Consider the following 22,923-nt stretch of genomic DNA (forward strand, 5'->3'; position numbering starts at 1 on the left):
TTCTTTCCTCCCCTGCCAGCCCCTGAATCCAGCCACTCTTCTTCCTCTGCCCTACTCTCCTCATACTCCCTCGCATGATTGCCTGGAAGCCCTTCACAACTTCCTTCCGTGCCACTCCACAATCTCCGAAGGAGCCTTCTCACACTCTGACCTCATCTGGTTTACTGATGGGTCCTCCTTTAAACACGAGGGCACCCACTATGCAGGATATGCAGTAGTCTCCCTCGAAGATGTCATTGAGGCACGAGCCCTACCCCCCGGTACAACCAATCAACAGGCCGAACTCATTGCAGCCACCAGAGCTTGCACTCTGGCCCGGGACACGTCTCTCACACTGTACACTGACTCCAAATACGTATTCCACATTCTCTTTTCTCACGTGGCAGTATGGAAAGAACGAGGCCTCCTCACCACAAAAGGGAATTCCATAACTAATTCAGCCTTAATTACTAAACTTCTAGAGGCTTCACAACTCCCACACCGACTAGGCATAGTCCACTGCAAATCACATCAAAAGGATGACTCCCCCATTGCAAGAGGTAACAACAAAGCCGACAGAGTAGCCCGGTCAGTTGCCCTATCAGAAGACACACCAGACAACAATCCGTCTGCCCTTGCAGTTTTAGCCTTATCTCAAGACACCCTCTGTTCCCAGGACAAAGAGTCTCTCTTCTGCTTCTTACACGATCTGTTCCATCCCAGCCCCCAATCCTTGATCCATTTTTTACAATCCTTTTTTCCTTTCTCTCCTGAAGATAAAACCCTACTTGACCGAATCACCGGCAAGTGCACCATCTGCCAACACACTAACCCTAATACCCACCTCAAGGCCCGACCCTTCCTGGCTCATCAAGCAAGGGACAATGTCCCCGCCGCAGATTGGCAAATAGACTTCACTAACATGCCCCCTGTATGGTGTACCAGATACCTACTCGTGTTAGTAGATACATTTTCAGGATGGGTCGAACCTTTCCCCACCACTAACAAACGAGCGTCCGCGATTGCCTCTATCCTCCTCACCCAGATCTTTCCAAGGTTCGGGATGCCCACTTCCCTCCAATCAGATAACAGCCCTGAGTTCACTGCCCAAATTATCCAGAACCTCTCCAAGTCGCTCTCACTCCCCTGGCATTTACATTGTCCTTATCGACCACAGGCTTCGGGAAAAGTAGAAAGAACCAATAGGACTCTAAAGGACATCCTGACCAAACTATCTCTAGAACTACACCTTGACTGGGTTCGCTTACTTCCCTTAGCTCTATTCCGCATTCGGGCCCTCCCAAAGAAACCTTCCTTCTTGTAGCCCTTTGAGATGATGTACGGCCGCCCGATTCTACCTCCGGGGCTCCCTTCCCACAAAGGACCAATTCCTCCCAATATGGCCCTTCCACTACTCTCTCTTCTCCGCACTGAACTGTGGAAATATCAGGATTGGCTCCTCCCTGATCCATCCGCCTCCCAAAATCCTTCTGTCTTACAGCCCGGCCAACTAGTGTTTTATAAGCCGCCAGAGGATCGGCCCTCTCTCACCCCAAAATGGGAAGGTCCACACCCAGTTATTCTCTGCACCCCCTCGGCCGCCAAGCTCTTACTGCCTGATAACTCTGTCACCCCTTGGATTCATATCTCCAGGTTGAAACCAAATACCCAGGACCCACCTTCTCTGGACACCCAAGACCCATCAGTCACAATCCAGAGTCCTTCGGATACAGCCCAAGACGCTGTCTACTCTGCCATGCCTCATCCCTTTGATCCCTTAAAACTCTGCATCTCCCGTTCACCCCCTTTGCCATCCATACCCGAATCATGACTTTTTCCTCCTTTACTGCTCTCTCACTTTTTTTCCTCATTCTTATTGTCTTCCCCGCCACCCCAGCCTCCTTTGTATGGCGATTCAAAGTCAGACAAACTTACACACAGCATAAAACAAAGGTTACTGCCCTCATTGCCACATCAGACTGCCCTATGAAAGGCTGCTCTGAGCCTTTATACCTCCACTTTCCTCCCTCCACTGAAGTGTTCACTAGCAGCTACCTTTATTCTCCCTACCTCTGCTTCCTCTATGACCAAAGACAAGCCTATTGCAGGCGATGGCAAGACACCTACAGGGGATGTCCCTACTGGTCTTGCACCATTCACTACATGGGTAACTCCCGGTACCCACAGTATTACTCCTCCAACCGTTTCATGAAATATCCCAACGGCTCATTCTCCTTATCAATCCCAGATCCCTGGGACTCTCGATGGGCCGCCAGAGTCACAGCCTCAGTTTACTATGGGGGGGTCCTTGACCCCTCATGGTACCCTTCATATCTCTCGAGAGTATGTTCCCTCTCACTCCCAGATCTCTCAAGCTGCATCAGATATCGGACATTCCGAAAAAGTCATTATCCAAACTCTTGATGGTGCCTCTTCATCTTCCTATTTCTCCTACTCTTGGTTACAGCTCATTCAAGACACCACTATCTTTCTCAACCACACCCTCAACACCGCCAATTGTTTCTTGTGCGCATCACTACAGCACCCACTGCTGGCCGCCGTGCCCCTCGATATTTCCAACTACTCCTTCCATGCAGAAGGACAACCCCTCCGTCCCCTGGCAGACATACCCCTATGGGAACCAGAATACGCAGATAATCTCACCATCCACCACTGTGTAGGCCCGACTCCACCCCCCTCCAGCGCACTTCACTGCCTCTCTATCTACACCCCTACCTCCGGCTCTTAAGACTTTTACGCAACTGGGACACTTCTTTTGGTGTAATGGCAGTCTTTTCAACTCACTGCCTCCCAACTCCGATACACCCTGCATTCCAGTTGCCCTAATCCCACAGTTTACACTTTACAGCATGGCAGAATTCCTTGAGCTCCAACCTCCCTTGCCCTTGCGCACAAAAAGGGCTGCTTTCCTTCCCATCATGGTCGGTATCTCTTTAACCACCTCAGCCATTGGGGCAGGGTTTTCGGGAGGAGCCTTGGGTCACTCTCTATGGGCAGTTAGAGATCTCAACGCCAAACTTGAGGGAGCCCTGACATCCACTGCCGATTCCCTAGCCTCTCTCCAAAGACAGGTCACTTTACTAGCTAAAGTCACCCTTCAAAACCGGCGGGCCTTAGATCTGCTTACAGCCAAGAAGGGCGGCACCTGCATCTTCCTTCAAGAGGAGTGCTTCTATTACATCAACGAATCCGGCATTGTGGAAACTGACATTACCAAACTCACTGACCTTGCCTCCAGCCTCCACTCTGCTTCCAATTCCAACCCATTCTCTTCAATACTAACAAACCCCCTCCTTACCTGGCTCTGGCCCACTGCAGGCCCCATAATAATCATTCTTCTCGCCTGTCTCTTCTTACCCTGTATAATAAAGTTCATCAAATCCCAAGTCAGAAAAATCTCTAATCAAACTTTCAACCAGCTTTTACTCAGGAACTATCAGCTTCTGGCCACAGAAGATCCCTCACCCTCACGTAACCTCCTCACCACACGCTGAGATGGACCCCTCTCTCCACTGGAAACTGTTCCTGGAAACAATGGCCGCAGACGCCTGGCTCCTGACACCCATATCCTCTTGGCACCATTGGAATCAACAAGTCCTCGACCTATGGTTACAGGGAACCTTCATTGATTGCCAACCTGAAGAAGTCCACATCTACTCATCCTTAGTGTGGGGAGTCCTATCAACCCTTTCCTTCCAATCCTCAAGCCCTCACTCCCTTTTCCGCCCTCCTTCAGCAGGAAGCAGTCAGAGAGAAAGCAACGTCCACAACCCCATTGAGGAGAAAAGGGGGAATGAAGGGCCCCCACCTGTAAGATGGCGAACTTCCGGCTTCTCTTCGGGATCCTCCGTTCCCGCCGGCGCTACCTGAAGCCCAATCACCTCTCGCTCCCCTCCCAATCCCAGCACTTAGCCAATAGCCACCAGTCCCATAGAAGTAACACCACAATCACCCCATGCCCCTTCCTATATAACCCAGCACCTTTCCCTAATAAAGCGGAATTCTCCGGTGAATTGCTGCTGTGTGTCGCTCCTTTCCTTTCACTTCCTACCCCTAAACTCTTTCTCCTACCTCTCCACTTTGTTCCCACTTTCTCCAAGCTTAGGACCAACCAAACCAACTTCTCTGGAAGTGCCTGGAAACTGGACAGGAAAGAATGTGCACCCTGGATCTGCCATGTGGTCCCCTTTGAACCTGGCGTCTTTAAGGGGAGGGTTAGAATTAGAGCCCAGTTTACCTGGACCTCTAGATGAAGTTCTCGGGGTCAGGCTCCCTGGCCTGGGTATGTGGGGGCTGTTTCCCCAGCTCGTGTCCTATCTATCATCACCCCTCTTTTTTTGTCCTTGAGCCCAATGATTTCAATAAAAACCAACATATTTGGCTCCCATTGCATTTTTGTTTTGATATATATATATGTGTGTGTGTATGTAGGTGGCTGGGGTGCCAGGGGATTGGAGAAGGAAGCGGAAACAGCTAATCCCTGGGTCATCTGTTCCGGAGACAGGAAGCCTCCTAGCCCAACCCACTACCCAGACAGGCGTTTACTTCCTAGAGTGTCATTCATCAGAAAGTAGAGGAATATCCAGACACAAGAGGCTGACAGAGAAAAAACAGGTATTTTGCAAAGCCTGAGAACCCAGCTTCTGGGTGTGGAGTCATTAGTGTTGCCACTGAAATCCGGTTTCTCTTCTGGACACAAGGAAGACTTAACCTCTGGCCCTCCAGTGGGCAGAGTCATGGGTGAGTTTTGGCCAATGAGCTATGAGCAGACATGATGCAGGTCATCCCCAGACTGTAGTTTAACTGCTGTCATGAGCCTCTCCACAGTTCTTTTCTCTCTGCCTCTGCTGTTCTAGAAGTCTGTGTTGATATGGTGCTTCCAGGAGCTTTTGTCTTTGAGGGACTAGAGCAGAGCCCTCTGATGACCTGGGTTGGACATGGAGCTGAAGGAGAAATAAACTTTTGTTGAGTTAAACCATTGACATTTCAGGACTTCATTGTTGCAACATAACCTAGTCCATCCCAACTGAACCAGATGGTAATCTGGGGAGTCTGATGTTCGACTTTCCAGCCCCATGGCCCTTAAAAATGGAGATTTGTGCAGCCCTCAAGACAGGCATCCATATCTTCTCTCTCCTGGTTTCCTGTTTTCCTTGACTTTTGATCCAGCCCCCTTACGTTCCCTGCCTCCTGAGTCAAATTCTATGCCTGACTAAACCTTGGTCACAGCCTCTCTGGCCAGAGTCAGGGGTAACTGTTCCTCCATCTCTGTGCACTGGTGGCAGGGGAATCGTGGCTTTAATACCTGGTAACACACCCAGAGTGTCATCTGGGCAAGGACTTTGCTGGGCAGCAGAGTCTCACGGCCCTTCTCTAGACCATGGTCAGTGTGCATCCTTCCAGTTAGTGGGATCTTCCAGCTGCTTGGCCTTGGCTTCCAAGATCTAAGAAAACAAAAAGTGTTTGCTGTACAAGCATAGCTCCACAGGAATCTCCAGGTCTAACCATGTTTCCTAAATTGCCACCCGAGAGTCTTTGTTACATTGGAATTTCAGAGCAGCCACTGTCCTACAGGCCCAAAGAAAACCACTGCCCATCTCTTTGCCGCATCCCCTTTTGGCCCAAGAGTTTTCTCCCTATTCAACCATTCTCCATTTGCAAAGAGGGAGAGGGCCTTGGGGGAAAAGGGCAGTCTTTGGTCAGATTTTCATTTCCTGCACTTGTGATCCTGGAAGAGGATCCCCATGCCATTGACACTAAAAGGTGTGTGTTTGGGGATATCTCACCTTCAGGTTCCAACCTAAGAATTTAGCCAAAATCACCAGATTTGGCTCCTCCTTGTGGCAGAGGCTGAATGTGCCTTGCCCCTTAGAACCGCAGGACCAGTGTACAGCTCAGGGATTGATGATGTCAGGGCACGCTGAGGCAGCCTGTCCTTCCCAGTGCATGAATGCTCCCTGGCCTGAACCAAACTTAGCATTAGAGGGCGTGCCCATCCTAAAAATGCCTCTGAGTTGGAGAGGGAGTGATGAGGTGGTCACTGGAATCTGGTTTCCCAGAAAGCCAGATTTACTGGGGAGTCACACCCAGCTGCACATAGGATTCGGCCAGGGCTCTGGGCATCTATGGGGACAGGATGTGGGGAAGAGGCTCACATAAAGCTTGAGCCTTGGAAGATAGGGGGCTTCCGCCAGCGTGCACCCTGGCCGACCCCGCTATGCTTTCCTGTCACTCAGAAAGTGAATGGCATAGTGGGAGGCACACCAATCCTCTCTCCCCAGCTGGCCTTGAGCAAGCCCCTCAGCCTTGGTGGCTCAAATTGGTCAGGTAAATGGACAAGAAGACCTTGGAGGTCCTTACCAGCGTTGACATTATAATGTCTGTTTGCTTCATGGCTCCTGTCTCCCTAGACACTCTCAAGAGAGTGGGGAAGCAACTGTGAACTCACCACCCTTCTTGCACTGGCTTACAGGGAGACAGACAGCAAACGCACACATAAACACATACAAAAGTACCTGCAGATGGTTACTAGTGCAGTTTGGAGATGAACCCAGGCAGGGTGTTCGCATGACTGGAGGTGAGGCGGAGGCGGGGACATTTGGTCTGGTCAGGGTAGGCCACTCTGAGGAGGTGGCTGTTGAATCCTGGGTGTCAAGAGCAAAACACTTGAACAGTTTGGGGTGAGTTGTTATAGACCAGGGACAGGGCAAGTGCAGGGGCCCAGAAGGACATGTGCCTGAAGAACAGAGAGAAGGCCAAAGTGGCTGGAATAAGGTGACCAAGGGGCGGCCACAAGCTAGGTCACGCAGGGTCTTGTAGTCTGTGGTAAGTCCTTGGTTTTGATTCTAAGGGCAACATTATTTTAAGCTCTGGTGAGCTTTAAGCAGGAGAGTGACCTGGTTTGATATTTTTCTCTGTTTCCTGGGGGGGTGGGTGGAGCAGGGCTTGGGGTGGGGTAAGGCAGGGGCTGCCCCAGTAGTGACGATTCGGCTTCCTGTGTGGGTGGCCCATTGTGAACCAACCCAGCGAGCTCACATCCTTCCCAGGGGCCTCTCCTGTTCTGTCAGTCCACCCCTGGTCCAGGAGAACCAGTTCTTCAGCCCAAGGAGCACCTACCCAAAGTCATTCGTTCACATTTTGATCGTGACTGGGAAGTGCCCCATCTACATCCTCATGCCTAATCCCAGCCATGTCTGCAGCCACATTCACATCCCTACCATCCTCATCTGTATATCTGTTTGCCTCAGGAACCTAATTCCCACTCCAGACTTGAGCCCTCATCAAAACCAGAGCCACTACTCTTGCTTTATGGGACAGGGATTGGCTGGGGGCAGACCTATTCATAGTGCTTTATGGCTTGAGGAGGCAGATTTGGGGAATGGAGGTAAATCCCCACCATTTGTGGTGACACCCAGATTCTCCTACACCACTGGCTCCCTTCCCTGTTTCCCAAGGCCCTCTTCCACCCTATGCTGTGGGACACCTTTGTGCCTCTGGGCCTCTCACCCCCACTGCCCAGGACTCTGCATCCTAGAGGTTCCTGGAAGGTCAGTTTCACAAGCCCATGAGCCTCAATTCTCACTCCACCCTACCTGCTCCTCACCAAGTCCAAGCAGCCCCTGGTGGAAAAGGGGAGAAGCTGGAAGGCAGGAGGGCAGGAGGCTGGGAGAGTTTACATGGCGTTTGCACCTTAAGATGCAAATTTGCATCATCAGGCTCCTAGCTTCCCAAGTCCAACTCATCAGGGTGGCTGAGCTGAACCCAGGAGGGCAGCCTGACCTGCTTGACAGCTCCTGTACTCAGCCTGGGACAGCATTGTGCCCAGGTAGATGAGACAGCCCTGCCAGTCACCCAGAGCTCCCGGGCAAGACCTTTATCTGCAGCCTTCTCCCCAACCCTGCCTCCATCTCCCTAACCCATTCCCCTCCTCCACACCACTCCCCGACTCTCATCTTTACTTCAGTCTAGCTCCTCTCCTCATCTTCACCCCAATTCTGAGCATGTTATTGATTCAGTTCCCAACCCTGACCTTGTCCTCATCACTAACCCATCCTATTGTTAAGAATCATGTTCTGAGTCTCCCACGTACCAGGTACTGAGCCAGGAAGTGAGGGGAAAACCAAACCAAATGATGGACAGTCTATTCCAGTGGGGAAGATGGCCGTCAAAGATTTTAGCTGCAGCATTGTGAGAGCCACTAATATTTAAACTTGGCCTCCCCTGGTGAAGAATTATCGAGCTAAGATCCAAAGGCAGAGAAACATTGATCAGGTCCTGAAGGTAGAGAGGGACAGCATAAGCGAAGGCTCTGAGGCTGGAAGGGGCTGACCTAACTTCCATCTCTGTATCTAGTTTGCTCTCTTATACTTTATAGTGTCTACCCTGCTTTGTTTTATCTCTTCAGCACTTTTAACATAGTATTTAATTTACTTGGTAGTTAGGTGCTACTGTGTCTCCTACTAGAATGTAAGCTCCAGGAGGAAGAGCAAGGATTCACTTTGGTTCCATTGTATTCTAGGGCCTTACACAGTGCTGGCACCTGGAGGGGCTCCTTTTGGGTCTGCTCCTTATGAATGAAAAGCTCCTAGTCCCAGAGGGAAGAAAACAGAGGGGGATGAGGTGGAGGGGATGAGACCATGAGGTAGATAGACCATGGGAGCTGTGTGAAGGTATGATGTTGCCCCAAAGGTGAGAAGGAGCCACTGCCAGGCTTGACCTAGGGTTAGAGGGAGGTGGGGGTGACCTGAGCAGATTTCCTAGGTCTTAAAAAGGGCATTTAACTCCCTAACTCAACCACACCCCTTTTCCTATAGTCAGCCTAAATCATAATCTCATCCTCATTCCTCACCCAGTTCTGAACCTACCAGAACCTTCTCTCCATCTTAGAATCCCTTTGACCCTAACTTGGACCAGGCACAGTGTGACCTTCCCTCAATGGTGACAGAAGGGAGCCACCAGGAAGGAAATCTGGGCTGGTGCTTCCTGGCTGCAGGAGCTGCTGCAGGGAGGCAGAAGGAAAGAGGGCAGGTCTGGGAAAAGTGGATGGGGGCCTGACTCCCCTCACTCTCCTGAGTCCCAAATTCTGTCTGCTGAGAATAGAGCTCTGATGCTCTTTTATAATCTAATCTCAGTCCCAACACCTCCCTGAACTCAGCTCCATCCCAGGACTGACCCCACCCCAGTCCTCATGGCTCTGGCTTCTATGGTCCTGCCAGAAACGAGCTCCCAACCCCAAACCCTTCCACTGCAGATTTATTTCCTGTTGCACTTAACACTCCCCCAACAAATGATTGCTGATAGTTTCTTGTCCTTCTCTCCCAGCTTCAGTAGGCTCTGTGTGTATTTTATTTCTTCTTTATATCTGCAGTGCCTAGAACAGGGCCTGGGACCCTGGGTGCTCTATAAAGATCTCCTGAATGACAGGAGGCAGGAAGGAATGAATGACCTGGTTTCCCACAAACCAATTCCAGTGGAGCCCAATCCTGATGTCAACTCTTCCTAGATTCATTCTTTTTGCTCCTTTTGGGGTGGAGTAGGAAAGGGGAGTATTTTGCAAAATTAGGATATAGTATATAGTAAGATGCATAAACTGCCTTATATGCCACCCACATCAAGATATATAACATTTCAAGCTCCTTTCATGATTCCCCTTTGCAGGCACTCAATCTGTACCCCCATTCCACAGCTACTCACTAGTCTTTTATAAGAATTGCTTAGTTTTTAACTTGTTCTTGAACTTGGTATCGATGGAACCATAGAACATGTACTCTTTCATGTCTGGCTGCCTTCATTCAGTAGGATCTTTGTGAGATTCATCCTTGTTGTATTTGTTCTTTCTTTTTCTCCTTTTCCAAACTGCTGCATAGCATCTATGATTATGCCATAAGTTATATATCCATTTTTTAGCTTAGAACTTGTGCCCAAATTTCACTCTAACTGTCTTCCACTTCAGTACTTTATATTCAGTATTTTGGACTCCCTACTCAGCTGATGCTGGCCCTGCAGAAAAAAGACAGAACCCTCTTTCCCATTCCTGATCACCTCTCCCTGGATCTTCTGTGCACCTTAGGGTCCCTGAACACCAGCTTCAACTCCTCCCACCCTTGTCTCATGGGCTCTGGGTCCTGAGGCAGAAAGATGCGCCAGCCTTTCTGCTGTGGCCACAACTGCCTCATTTCCCAGAGAGGAATGGCCAGGCAGGAGGCCAGCTAGACAGTGAGGTTGTGCGTTGCCTCCTCCCCTGGCCTCTGCCCGCGGGGGCCCCAAAACCAATGCAGGGAGCCTGCTGCCTGTGGCTCTGCTTAGCAGGGGTGCCTAGGGCTGCAGCCCATTGACGGGGGAGCAGAACGAAGGAAATTGTTAGACTGATAAAGATCTGGGGGCCCCTCCCCCAACTTCCCTGGGGCCCTCCCTGGCTCAGGCTGGACTGGCTCTCCCCCACCCCAAGCCTCCTTAATCCAAGGCATCTTCTCTCCGCCCTCTCAGAGGCAGGCCCAGTGCCCAGCCTGCTCCTCCTCGCTACCAGCTTCCAGAGGACTCCCAGCCCGGACTCCTGCTCACCAGCCACGAGCACGGCCCGCCCCCAGCCCCACCCAACAACAGCCTGACACCTCCCACCCGACCTGCCTAGGGCAGCAGCTTCTACGGATTCTGGGCTGCAGTGGGCCAGTCACTGTGCAGCACCTCTCCACCTCGGAGACTGGCTCTTTCCACTCCTGTGCCTGGCTTCCCCTGCCTAGCTTGGGCCCCTGTGCGGCCCCCCCACACTGTCTGGGATTGAGCCTCCTGAACAGCAGCCATGGCCACCTACAAAGTCAGGGTGGCCACAGGTACTGACCTCTTGTCGGGAACGACAGACTCCATCTCGCTGACCATGGTGGGGACCCAAGGAGAGAGCCACAAACAGCTGCTGAACCACTTTGGGAGAGACTTTGCAACTGGGGCGGTGAGTGTGTGCCTGTGACTGTGTGCACCCCGCTGTGTGGTGTGTCTCTGTGTGTGTGTGGTGTGTCTGGAACTCATGAGGAGGGATGGAGGGATGCCCAAGAGGAAGACAGAGCTCAACCAGGAGAAGTGGGGGAGCTCTAGGAGGTCTGAAGACTGCGGGGCTCAAAGTGGCTCTGCCTGTCCCTCATCCCAGACCTGCCTCCCCACCTTCCCTGCTCTCTGGGCCCTCTTCCTTCCTCTGGTCTGTCATCTCTCTTCTTTTGTTCATTTCTCCTCTGTCCCTCCCTTTTCCCACCTCTTCTCTCTCATCATTCATCCTTTTGGGTTGCTCCCAACCACCTGCTGCTATGTGACCTTAATAGGTCATTTTCTAAGTGCCATTTCTGAATCTCCACATCTTCACTGCTAAGTGGGAGAAAAGGGAGCACCTCTTCTTTCTTCCTACCTCTGTCTACTCCAAAACTGTAGGGGGCTTGGAGAACCCTGGGCTCCATTTGGACCCCTTTGTACACCAGCCCCTGCGGCTCTGCGTGGCTTTGGCCACTTCAGGTGTCTGGGGAGAGGGTGAGAGGATGGGATCTTAGGAGCTGGGAGTGGACAGAGGAAGGGCTGGGGTCCTGCTCAGCCCTGGGTAGATGTGCCCGAGGGTGGGGACAGCCAAGTTGGAGGGGTGGGAGGAGAGCCCAGTGATCAAGCCATCCCAGTGCGGTGAACATCTCCCAGCATGAGCAGGGCCCGGGTGAGGGGCCAGACCAGGGGAAGACCTGAGGAGCCAGGCTCAAGTCCTTCCCACTGAGCCGGCCCTATGCCCGGCCCAGGTGGATGAGTACACCATCCAGTGCCAGGAGGACCTGGGCGAACTCGTGATCATCCGCCTGTACAAGGAGCGCTATTCCTTCTTCCGCAAGAAATCCTGGTACTGCAACTACGTGCAGATCTGTGCGCCTTGCGGCCGCATCTACCACTTCCCAGCCTACCAGTGGATGGATGGCTATGAGACTCTGGCACTCCGGGAGGCCACAGGCAAGCTCCTACCACTCCACCCTATGCCATTAGGTTCCTTGCTCTGGCCTGGCCTCCCCAGCATGGCCACTCCAGGCTCCCAACAAACCAGCCAGGTGCCAGCCACACAGGAACGCCTGCCACTCTCACCTCTGTGTGCAGGGCTCAGCTCGGGGTACACCCTGGAGGAACAGAGATGAGTGAGGTATGGGGCTGTCTACAGGCTCTCAGGACAGGTTCTGGCTGGAGACACGCGTGCTCTCCACCACCTATCTGTACAGTCCTCCCTCCCACAGGAAGTCTGGCCACTCTGAAAAGAGCCCTCCCTGCTCTGGACTCTGACAGGATGCCCTACTCATGCCACATAGCATATCCTGCTACTCTAAAAAGATTCTGTTACTCCAGCAAGATTCTGTTACCCTAACAGGATGCCCCATTATTCCAACTTCTGCCTTGTTTCACTAGCAAGCCCTATTAGTTCCACAGCTGCCCATGGCACTATAACAGGAGGGCTTGTACCTTATGATGATACCCTGGTTTTCTAAGTGAGCCTTTCTGGCACTGGTGGGGTGTTCTATTGCTCTAAAGGACTCCCTTTTATCCCAACAAGACATCTTATTTCTCTAACAGGACTTAGTGGTACTCCAAAAGGCTCCCTTAGCCCAGTAAGGCTCCATCACTCTGATAGTGGGCCCTGTTATGCTTACAGACTGTCTGGGTTTCCGTAGTGGCTGATCAGGGCGGCCCAGCCATTTTCCCAGTTGCTTGATTGGTCCCATGGAAGAGGGACAGGACCTGAGTGCCTGAGCTCCACATGTCCACCCCTGCCAGAGCCCTGTCTGATGGGCGTGGGTCAGCTTCCTAATATGTGGCAGCTACATGGGGACCTCAGGCCTGCCCTCTCTTGTCCCCCTGGCTCTGCCACCTGAGACTTCCTCTAGGAGGCTGGAATGGGAACTGAGGGGATCAGGGGCCTGGAGCTCCATCCTCCCTGAGGCTGACCACCCACTTCCATCTCATTTCTCTGTGGTGGGAACAGGGAAATGAGGCCTGAGCTGGGAGAAAGGAGAGGCAGAAGCAGAGAGCGGCAGGCCTGGGAGGGGGTAGAGAAGATCTCACTGGAGGTGTGGAGCATCTTCCCAAAGTGATAGGTCTGAGTGGCATGGAAGCAAGGGACAGGCAGCATGATGAATGGTGCTGGGTGGGGCAGCTGTCACGCAACACCAGGGCAGGGAGACTTGAGTCACCTACTGGGCCCTGAAGGGGTGAGGCTCCCAGTCGGGGAATGAAGTTGCAAAACGCCAGGGGGCACAGCTCATCCAGAACACATGAGCCAAGGCAGACGGAGGAGGGAAAAGGTGGCACAGGGTGCCGTGAGGGAAAATGATGGGGCTACAGTGACAGGCACATGGCGTCTATAGGGACTACCAGCCAGGACGCTGGAAAAAGACAGGCCTGGATCTGGATCTCAGCTCCACCACTTATTAGCTGGACATCCAGGTACACTTCCAAATTCTTCTAAGTCTCAGTGTCCTCCTCTGTAAAATGGGGCTGCTTCAAACCTATTTCATAGGGTTGACAGGAGAATCCAATGAGGTAACCTCTAAAAGGAGTTTTGAAATATCTCAACAACTTGGTGGTGGCTGTTAGAGGGTGGTAGGTGAGTGATCTGAAGCAGCCTTGACTCAATTCCCAGCTTACTTTTCTATGTAATAGTGGCTCTTTTTTCCTTGTAAAATGAGCACAATGATATTGTCCCTTGGCTGAAACTATTGGGGCCAGAGGTGTTTTGAAACTCAGATTTCATTTAGAATATATATATACATATGTAAAATATATCTGTATATATATATATCTACCTATCTACCTATCATCTATCTCTTCTATATGCACACTATACATTGGGTGAATGTTATATGAATCATCAACCAGGGCACCCCCTAATCAAATATGCTAATATTTCTGTGACAAACTATGAATAGTTACAGCAAGTGGGTTAAATAAAGACTGTATATAGCTTCAGGTAAATTTGGAGTAGGTTTTGCCCATCAAGGAATTTGTGCTTAACTTGTGGAAAAAACAAAGCTGATTTCTACAGCCTTTTGGATTTTGGAATAGTGGAGACTGGATACAGGCCTATAACAATAGTCACCTGCCTTGTAAGGTTGTTCTTGGGTGGATTAAATTATTAATACAAGTGTTTAGATAGTAGGTTACCTATAAGTAATAAGTAACAGTTAGTTAATGTTTCAGTGGGTCTAAAAGAGGGACTTCCTGCATCAGCAGAGCCCATCTCCTGGGGTAAAGAATTGGTCCCTGATCCTTCTGAGTTTTTGGAAGGAGACACGCCCTTTCTCCCCCATCCTTGCAGTGGGTCCCCCCCAGAGCCGACCTAGGGGCAGAAGCAGTGATCCTTGAAGGGGGCAAAGGGTGGGCTGGGGGTCAGGCCTTGAGTCTCATCTTTGGTCTCCCTACAGCAAAAAAGAAAGCAGACGACACCCTCCCAATCCTTCTGGAGCACCGACAGGAGGAGATCAGAGCCAAGCAGGACTTCTACCAGTGAGGGGGCAAGGGTGGCAGGGGTTGATGAAGGGCAGGGTGTCGGCAATGACTTTGTCTTCTGTCCTCAGAACGGTTCATGGGCATCCGGGCCCACCGTCTTGGCTTCTCTTTGCAGCTGGAGGGTCTTCGTTCCTGGCCTGCCCAACTACGTGCACATCCCCAGTTACCGCCCTCCTGTCCGGAGAAATCCCAACCGGCCTGAGTAAGGCCCTGAGGGGCCCCTGCCTGGCTGACCCCTGGGCTCTACTGTGCCCCCACGCCCTGTACTCCAGGTGCCCGGCCCCAGCCCTGTACTCCTTCCCACAGGTGGAATGGCTATATTCCAGGATTCCCGATTCTCATCAACTTTAAGGCCACCAAGTTCCTGAACTCAAATCTCCGCTACTCCTTCATCAAGACGGCCTCCTTCTTTACGCGCCTGGGGCCCACGTGAGTGTGCGTGTGTGTGACGGGGCAGGGAGGGCTCCTGTGAAGACTGTCCCTCTCCCCCTGCTCCGTGCGGCCTCCAGCACTGCCCCAGAGGTCGGCATGGCCAGGTGGGCGGAGGGAGCTGGAAAAGCAGGCCTGGAGTACCTGAGGGTTGACACCCAGAGGAATAGAAACCTTGAGCTGTGGGCTCGGGACCCTGAGACCCAGAGACCTCAGTGGGGCGGGGCAGCTCCGCCTCCTTGCCAGCGGGCACTAGCGACGGCCTCCGCTCGAATCCCTTCTCCCAGGGCACTGGGGTTCAAACTCCGCGGCCTGGTGGACTGCAAACAACCGTGGAAGAGGCTGAAGGACATTAAGAAAATTTTCCCTGCAAATAAGACTGTTGTTTCCGGTATGGGGTGGGGCATTCCCAGTGGAAAAGGGGGCAGCCTGCTGATCTCCTCCCGGAGGGAACCCCAGACACGCTCTAGAGGCTGGACGCAGCCGAGGCGTGTGGGGTGGGAGAAGCAGGACGTACCCCCAGCAGCAATCGCGAGCTGGGCGGGCACGCCCTCTGGCGGCTTCTTGGGAAACGTCGCCCTGCGCCCTGCCCGCGGGTCCCAGGGAGGCAAAGGGTTTTCCTCCGCGTCTTCTCGCATGTCTGTGGTCTTCCGCTGTCCCGGGCCTCAGCCCCATGCCCCTCTGTCCCTGAGGGGTACCTGGTCGCGTAATGACGCCCCCCCCGCCGCACCCCCAGAGTACGTGGCCGAGCACTGGGCAGAGGACACCTTCTTTGGGTACCAGTACCTCAATGGCGTCAACCCAGGCCTTCTCCGCCGCTGCACGCAGATCCCAGACAAGTTCCCCGTCACAGACGACATGGTGGCCCCGTTCCTGGGCGAGGGAACGTGCCTGCAAGCGGAGCTGCAGGTGAGGCCTGATCCAGCAAAATTCCCCACAGGCCTGCCTGCCTCTTCCCTCCCAGGCATCCCAGCCACTTCCGCCGCATGCAGTCCCACCCTTGCCCGCAATCCCCAGTGGCTCCCTGGCCAATTCACCCTTGGGAGTCCAGGGTACCTGCATCCAAGGCGTGGGTCACCCCGGGTAGCGGTGCTGGTGCCCAGCTGCTTGCCCATCGCAGCTCCCCTCCAGAAGGGGAACATTTTCCTGGCAGACTACCGCATTTTGGAGGGCATCCCCACCGTCGAGCTCAACGGCCGGAAGCAGCATCACTGTGCACCCCTCTGCTTGCTGCACTTTGGCCCTGACGGGAACATGATGCCTATCGCCATCCAGGTGCCTGGGGTGCAGGCCTGGGGCTGCTCTGTGAATGTGAAGCCAGTGGACAGTGTGTGTGTGTTTGTGTGTATGTGCACGCCCTTATGTGTGTAGTCAGTGGGTCAGCCTGTGTGTGTGTGCATCTGTGTGTAAGCATGTGAATCCATGTGAATGCATATCCCTGTGTGTGCCTCTAAGAATACACCTGTTTATGTATGTGTCGATTATCTGTGTGTGTGGCCAGTGGAGAACCTGGTGTGTGGCCCTGTGAGTAAGCCTCCAAAGGAGTCGAAGGAGTCCCTGCTTGTCCCTGTGTGTGCACATCTGTGTGCTTGTATGCCCACACATGAACTTGGCTCCCTGTGGGTACACTCGTGTGTAAACTACTGTGTGTACAGTGTGTGTGCTGTGTGTACATGCACAGATGTGACCAGATGGGAACATGCTTGATGACTCAAGCTTGTCTCTTTGACTCCATTCGTCCATCTACTTGATAAACCAATACCTATTGTAGGAAACTGGAAATGCTAAGCTACTCAGACTTAGCCATGGCTTTGAGAATCTGGTCCGGCAGGAAACGGAAGTGAGGTGCCAGGGTCATGTCCAAATTACAAAAAAAAACCCTCTTGGGAGGATCAGCCAGGTGCTAATGCTCCAGCTCATGAGTGGATTTCCATTAGGCTAGATTTCCATGTCCCCCGCCCGTGGGGGTGGGTACCTTTATGAAGTACACAGCCTGCACAGCTTTATGTGGCAGCTGTGGGGTTGAGATAAGGTAGGCTTCTCAGAGGAGGCAGCTTGTGAGCTGGCTCTTGGAGAATGTGTGAAAGGGACGAGGGTAGGGTGGGAGGCGGGAGCAGGCATTGCGGGGAGTGGGAACAGCCAACTAGACTGAATGTGAAGAGGTAAAGGCCCTGGTGTGCTCAGGGCACCAGAGGGGCTGGAGTGTAGAGGGTGGAGGCTCTACCTCCTCAGGCTCCCCTCTGCTTCCGTCCTGAAGTGGGGACCCTTGTGTGTGAGGGTCTCTGCCCTCACCTGACCTTCCCTCCTTCCCTGTCCCCAGCTCAGCCAGACCCCCGGGCCCAATTGCCCCATCTTCCTGCCCAATGACTCTGAGTGGGACTGGCTCCTGGCCAAGACGTGGGTGCGCTATGCCGAGTTTTACTGCCATGAGGCCATCTCCCACCTGCTGGAGACCCACCTCATCGCTGAGGCCTTCTTCCTGGCCATGCTGAGGCAGCTACCCATGTGCCACCCTCTCTACAAGGTGTGCTCCTGGGCAAAGGGGCCTCTATGGAGCATAGCTGCCCTCACCCAGCCTCAGAAAGCTACCTGGCTTGCTCAGCAGTCAGAGGGATTCCATTAGACTCCAGGAGGCCTCCGGGGACCCATGAGAGAGGGTGTGGGGTAGGGACTTCCTGAAGTGAGGGGGTCTGATGTTGCAGGAATGGGGGTGCAAGATCCTTTGGGGGATAACTTCAGCCCTCTCTCACTGTCCTCCTTGCTTTCCCCACAGCTCCTCATCCCCCACACCCGATACACTGTCCAGATCAACAGCATTGGGCGGGCTGTCCTCCTCAATGAGGGGGGACTCTCTGCCAGGGTAAGATTTCTATGCCAACTCCAGCAAGACATTTGCTCTCCTTCTGGCATTTGCAGTGAGACTAAAGGCAGAACTTCCCACTTGCCTTTAGGTCATGAGGAGGCATGAAGGGAGGGGACCCGTTAAAGTGGATACTGTGTCTGCAAGGGTGCAGAAGAAGGGACTGGGCCTGCTGGCCTGGAGGGGGAGAAGTCCTGGGGTGCGGGCAGAGGTGCACTCACTAGACTGTGTGTGAGGCGGGTGCCATCCTCAGAGGGGAGGACTTCAAGGACCAGGGTCAGCTCTGGGGTCTGCCTCCTCCTCCCTAACAGGGCATGTCCCTGGGCCTGGAGGGCTTTGCTGAGGTTATGGTGCGGGCTCTCTCAGAGATCACCTATGACAACCTCTACATCCCCAATGACTTCGTGAAGCGTGGGGTTCAGGACCTGCCAGGATATTATTACCGTGATGACAGCTTGGCAGTGTGGGACGCACTAGAGAGGTGAGGTTGGGACGGCAGTGGGTGACACTCTGGGATGTTGGAGCAGGTGTGGGGTGCTTTTAAGGACCTGAGCTTGGGTCTGTTGCTGTCTGCTGACCGTGGCAAGCTACCCTCATCTCATCTCCTCTGACTCACAGGATGTGCCCACCCAAAGGCCTGGGGCAGCCAAGGCCAGGGCATCCTGGAGGAGGTGGGAGGAACACTGCTGGGAAGGGTAGGGGGAGGGTCCAAACTGAGGTCCTGTCCCCTGGTCAGGTATGTGACAGAGATCATCACCTACTATTACCCGTGTGATGCAGCAGTGAAGGGTGACCCTGAATTGCAATCCTGGGTGCAGGAGATATTCAAGGAGTGCCTACTAGGGCGTGAGAGCTCAGGTAAGCATCTGGGTACCTGGCACCTAGCAGGCACCTGGGGCTGTGCAATGGGCCCTCCTGGCTGGGTGGGAGTCTGACTCATTGGAGGCCAAATTACTGCCCCTGGATTTTAACAGGCCCCTTCCCTGGCCCTTAGAGCAGTGGCATCTCAGAGGCTGGGGAAGAAAGCACAGCTGGCCATCATCCCTATCTGTGCTCAGGGGCTGTGAGTCGTCTCTGTAGAGACCTGAAGGGGTCCCTACTCAAGAAACAAACCTTTGCGGACTGAGAAGTGGAAAGGGCAGAGTGTGCTGGAGGCTGGTGAGCTGGTGGAGAGCTGGCAGGCTCAGGGGTGGGTGGAGAGCATCCTTAGATCAGGCCACTTGGGCACCCACTCAACAAAAACTTAATTTGTGATGGGATGAACACTGTGCTGGTTCCTTGGGAGGCAAAAGGGAAGGAGGCAGGTGAAGGTGCCTGCCCTCAAGGAGTTCACCGTCTGGGGGGATGGGCTATTCAAGTAAGTGGGCAGTTACTCATAGCAGGACTGGTGCAGTTTGGGGGGTGCTTAGGAGCCCAGGGAAGACCCCTAACCTACCTTGGGAGAACTGGTGGGTACAGTGTGAGGGTGGATAACAGCAAGCTAAAATCTAGCTGATAGCTAACGGCTTGGCTAACATCTAGCTAAGATCCGCAGGATGGGGAGGTTGGCTGTGAGATGACAGAGGTGGGGTTGGAGAGTTCTGGGTGGAAAGACCTGAAAGGCAGAGCAGGCAGTTCAGGGAGCAGTTTAGAGGTCCCTGCACCAGGGGCTGAGGGTGAGAGCTGGACAGGCTCCTGGTGGGGCGACAGCTCAAGCCATGAGCAGGGACACTGTACACAGCCTAGTTAAGGAGTCCGAAATTACCCTGAGTACAAAGGGAGCCACTAAGTTGTCTGCAAGGAGATTAGATTTGTATGTTAGACTGTCTAGCTGCTCTGGAGGTCAGGAGAGAGGTTAGGAAGCTGCTGTGGTGTCCTGTTGGGAAGGGGACAGGGACCTGGCTGTGGGGATGAATAGAGAATTCCAGAGCTAGTTGGGAGATAGAAATGACAGGCCTTTGGTGATTGGTTTGGGTTTGGCAGTGGGCGATAGGTGGAGGGAAGGGCCAAGGGTGACTTGAAGGTTTTGGGCTTTCACAACTGGATGGATGGTGTGTGCCCTTCCTTGAGCTGGGGGCCTAGAAGGAGGAAGATGATAGGTCTGGTGTGAATGTGTTGGGCTTTGGAGTGGATGGGTGTGGGGGAACCAGAGATCAGCATGGCAAACTGGGCCAGCTATTCACAGTGAGACAACAGGAAAGAGGCAAGCAGCAACTTGGTTAGGTGTGAGATTGAGAACCAGGCTACTGAGGAATCCATCTGGAATGAGTGTTGACTCCAGTGCAGAAGTCTGTGTGTGTGTGAGATGGGAGTGGGGCTGGGGTGGGGTGGATCAGGAACTGTGTTGAGTCCCAGCAGGAAAGCCAAGATTCTTCCAAGACTTCTTTCCCCTGAGGCTTGGGACCAAAGGGGCTCCCCAAAGGGAGCTGGAGGAAAGATCTGAGGGCCCCACCTCAGGCAGGTGCCTGGAGCATCATTGGAGGAGATCTAGTGCCAGGCAAGGCCCCCTCCCCAAGGCTGGTGGTTGGGACTGAGAGGAGGCGGGCCTGTGGCTGCAGGAGAGCGGAGCAGGCAGGATGAGGACGCAGAAGCAGCAGCGGGGAGGCCTGGCAGGTCAGGGGGAGCTGGGCTTCACTGCGCCCTCTGCCGGCCAGCCAGGACCAGGGCGGACTGACTGTGGGCCTTCCCCCGCCCCTCAGGCTTCCCTACCTGCTTGCGAACAGTGCCTGAGTTGATCCGGTATGTCACCATCGTCATCTACATCTGCTCTGCCAAGCACGCAGCTGTGAACACAGGGCAGGTACCTCACCAGCCACTTCACCAGCTCCAGGCCCAGACTTAACCTTGTACTGACCCCAAAAGCAAACCCAACCTCAGCCATAATCCCTAGTCAGCGCCCACCATTCTCAACCCGAGTCCCAACCTCAATTTGAACCCGAGAGTCCTCGGCGGTGCTCCCTGACCCAGAACCTCTCATTTACTCCATCTCCAGCTGGAATTCACCTCCTGGATGCCCAACTTCCCATCATCCATGAGGAACCCACCGATGGAGACCAAGGGGCTGACCACTCTGGAGACCTTTATGGACACGTTGCCGGATGTGAAGACAACATGCGTTACACTACTGGTGCTCTGGACACTCAGCCGGGAGCCCGACGACAAGGTGCCCTGGGGCCTCAGGGTGCGGGAACTCTGAGCACAGGCAGGGTGCTGGGAGGCCAACGACAGGAGAGGGGTGTCAAAGGCGGGACGCTGGAAAGACGCTGTTGACAGGGAAAGGCGGAGGGGTGGGGGCCCGATCCGTCTCAGATGTCGGGTTCTGCGCCCGCAGAGGCCCCTGGGCCACTTCCCCGACATCCACTTTGTGGAGGAGGCCCCACGGAGGAGCATGGAGACCTTCCGCCAGCGCCTGGCCCAGATCTCTCATAATATCCGCCAGCGCAACAAGTGCCTCCCCATCCCCTACTACTACCTGGACCCCGTGCTGATCGAGAACAGCATTTCCATCTAGACGGCCCTTCCCGCCTGGCCTCGCCCCGCCCCGCCCTGCGTCTGCTTGTTTTCCAAGAAAACCACTTCAGACACAAGCAGTCGGTCTGTCATTGCGCGCGACCTTTTACTGCGGATGCGGGCTGAAGGGCTGGCTCCTCCGGGTGCGGGCTGGGGCGCCTGTGCGCGCACGCTCACAGGGCGATGCTATTCTCCACCACCCCGTGGTCTAGGTAGGCGGAGGGCAGCGCCAGGCCCCGGTTCCGATCCTGGATGTCCCGTGATATCCGGACCAGGCGGCTCTGGAAAGTAGTGATACTCTGCCGCAGGGGTCTCCTGCTTTGGGTAGATGCCAGGCACCGCTGGGGAAGGTGGGAGAGACGGCTCAGAGCCCCTTGATACCCCGACCCATTTTTCAACACAAAACGATTCTGGTCCATCTTAAATATTAAGCACCCCCACCTAGGGACACAGACTACCAAGGACCCCAGTTCACCAGGAATTCCACCCAAGGACACAGACCACCACCCAACCCCTGTCCACCAAGGAACCCCAAGGCCTGTTAACCTTGAAACATAATCCACCCTATCAACCAAGGCAAAAGCCCACCCCTAAGCCTAGCCCACCAGAAATCCAGATCACCAAGCCAAGCTCACTCTGGAACCCAGACCACTCTAAGCTCTGCCCACTAGGAACCCATGCTGTTGTAAACCACACTCCCAGCAGCCTACGTCTCTCCCTGCTCTGTCAGCCTCCATCAATGAGCCCAGCCTGCTAAGCGTGCCCTCCAAGTAACCCATTGTCCCCAGGATCCCTTTCTCACCCCCACCCATTTTCCTGGAACCTAAGAACCTCCCTTTCTGCCCGGACCCTGGATCTTGCTTACAGTGTCTTTGGTTTCATGCCTTACACCCCACAAGAGCACAAGGGCGTGGCATATGGCATTGACCTGAAGAAGTCAGGTCTGTCTGGCGTTTGGTTGTGTGTGGGAAAAGCTGTATGGTGCTGGGAATATTGGGTACTGAATTCCATCTGACCCTCAGTCTCAATAAGCACAGGGCTGCCAGTGCTCTAAGGTCCACTCCTCCCGTAGTCCCTCCCCCAGTCTGGCACTGGCTCACCTGGTCACTGTTATAATGGCAGCGCATTGGGCTGAGCAGTGGAAGATGATCCTGTTGAGAAGTCAATGAAGCCAGTGCAGCTGTCCAGGGCAGAAGGGACCCCTACATGGGGGTGAGGTGGAAAGAACAGATGAACCCTAAGGGCTGCTACTCTGGGAAAGTGGGATCTAGGGGGCAGGAGTCAGGGATCCACCTCACCTGAGCCCATGCAGCTTAGAAAGCCCTCATGAAAGATCTCCCTGGCCCAGGCGGGCAGCTTCAAGTCCCTGCTCACTGTCCTATCCTTGAGGTACAGATGCCAACAATGTTGGACATGAAGCTGGGGATCCAGTAGCACACGGTGACTAATAGTTGGAAGTCTATGCTGCTCAGCGGTGTGGGTTGGAAGAGGCCACTGAGCCCAACTGCCCTAAAGAGACCAGAGAAGAAAAACAGCCAACCACACATACGAACCTGAGCTGCACTTCAAACCTGGAGGCCTCTGTCTCCACCAGGGGGTGCAAGCTGAGGGCCTGAGAGCTTTAGTTGGTTTGC

The 22,923-nt window shown here is 53.8% G+C and overlaps 1 protein-coding gene and 1 long non-coding RNA gene across 5 annotated transcripts; one reads left to right on the top strand and one right to left on the bottom strand.

The window, feature by feature from the left end:
- Positions 1 to 4,428: 4,428 nt before the first annotated feature.
- On the bottom strand, positions 4,429 to 16,148 carry LOC140843071 (uncharacterized). Of its 2 annotated transcripts, none has more exons than XR_012130499.1 (6): positions 15,997 to 16,148; positions 15,727 to 15,831; positions 6,516 to 6,644; positions 5,787 to 5,962; positions 5,306 to 5,444; positions 4,429 to 4,943 (listed from the first exon to the last, which is right to left on the bottom strand). It is a non-coding gene; the product is annotated as an uncharacterized lncRNA (long non-coding RNA). The 2 variants fall into 2 exon arrangements; XR_012130498.1 differs by lacking the exon at positions 5,787 to 5,962 and adding an exon at positions 8,090 to 8,239 and having other exon boundaries at positions 4,431 to 4,943.
- On the top strand, positions 10,628 to 21,366 carry ALOX12B (arachidonate 12-lipoxygenase, 12R type). Of its 3 annotated transcripts, none has more exons than XR_012130497.1 (15): positions 10,629 to 10,945; positions 11,766 to 11,970; positions 14,427 to 14,508; positions 14,627 to 14,713; positions 14,818 to 14,940; positions 15,228 to 15,331; positions 15,677 to 15,849; positions 16,072 to 16,215; positions 17,261 to 17,464; positions 17,714 to 17,800; positions 18,112 to 18,281; positions 18,537 to 18,658; positions 18,859 to 18,958; positions 20,479 to 20,579; positions 20,772 to 20,840. XR_012130497.1 is itself a non-coding variant. In XM_017639847.3 (15 exons), the coding sequence occupies exons 1-15, from the start codon at positions 10,799 to 10,801 to the stop codon at positions 21,288 to 21,290; spliced, it is 2,100 nt and encodes a 699-aa protein (XP_017495336.2). In that variant the 5' UTR covers positions 10,636 to 10,798; the 3' UTR covers positions 21,291 to 21,366. The 3 variants fall into 3 exon arrangements, 1 of the variants encoding a protein (XP_017495336.2); XM_017639847.3 differs by lacking the exon at positions 18,859 to 18,958 and adding an exon at positions 21,111 to 21,366 and having other exon boundaries at positions 10,636 to 10,945; positions 20,772 to 20,942; XR_012130496.1 differs by lacking the exon at positions 20,772 to 20,840 and having other exon boundaries at positions 10,628 to 10,945; positions 18,795 to 18,958.
- Positions 21,367 to 22,923: the final 1,557 nt, after the last annotated feature.

This window comes from Manis javanica, chromosome 4 (assembly GCF_040802235.1).
Source record: "Manis javanica isolate MJ-LG chromosome 4, MJ_LKY, whole genome shotgun sequence".
Taxonomy (NCBI): Eukaryota; Metazoa; Chordata; class Mammalia; order Pholidota; family Manidae; genus Manis; species Manis javanica.

Excerpts from the sequence above, each read along its gene's own strand:
- ALOX12B (XM_017639847.3), top strand. The coding sequence starts at position 10,799 with ATGGCCACCTACAAAGTCAGGGTGGCCACAGGTACTGACCTCTTGTCG. Across the intron at positions 14,509-14,626 it reads GCCAAGCAGGACTTCTACCA|CTGGAGGGTCTTCGTTCCTG; the intron begins GTGAGGGGGCAA and ends TTCTCTTTGCAG. Across the intron at positions 14,714-14,817 it reads AGAAATCCCAACCGGCCTGA|GTGGAATGGCTATATTCCAG; the intron begins GTAAGGCCCTGA and ends TCCTTCCCACAG.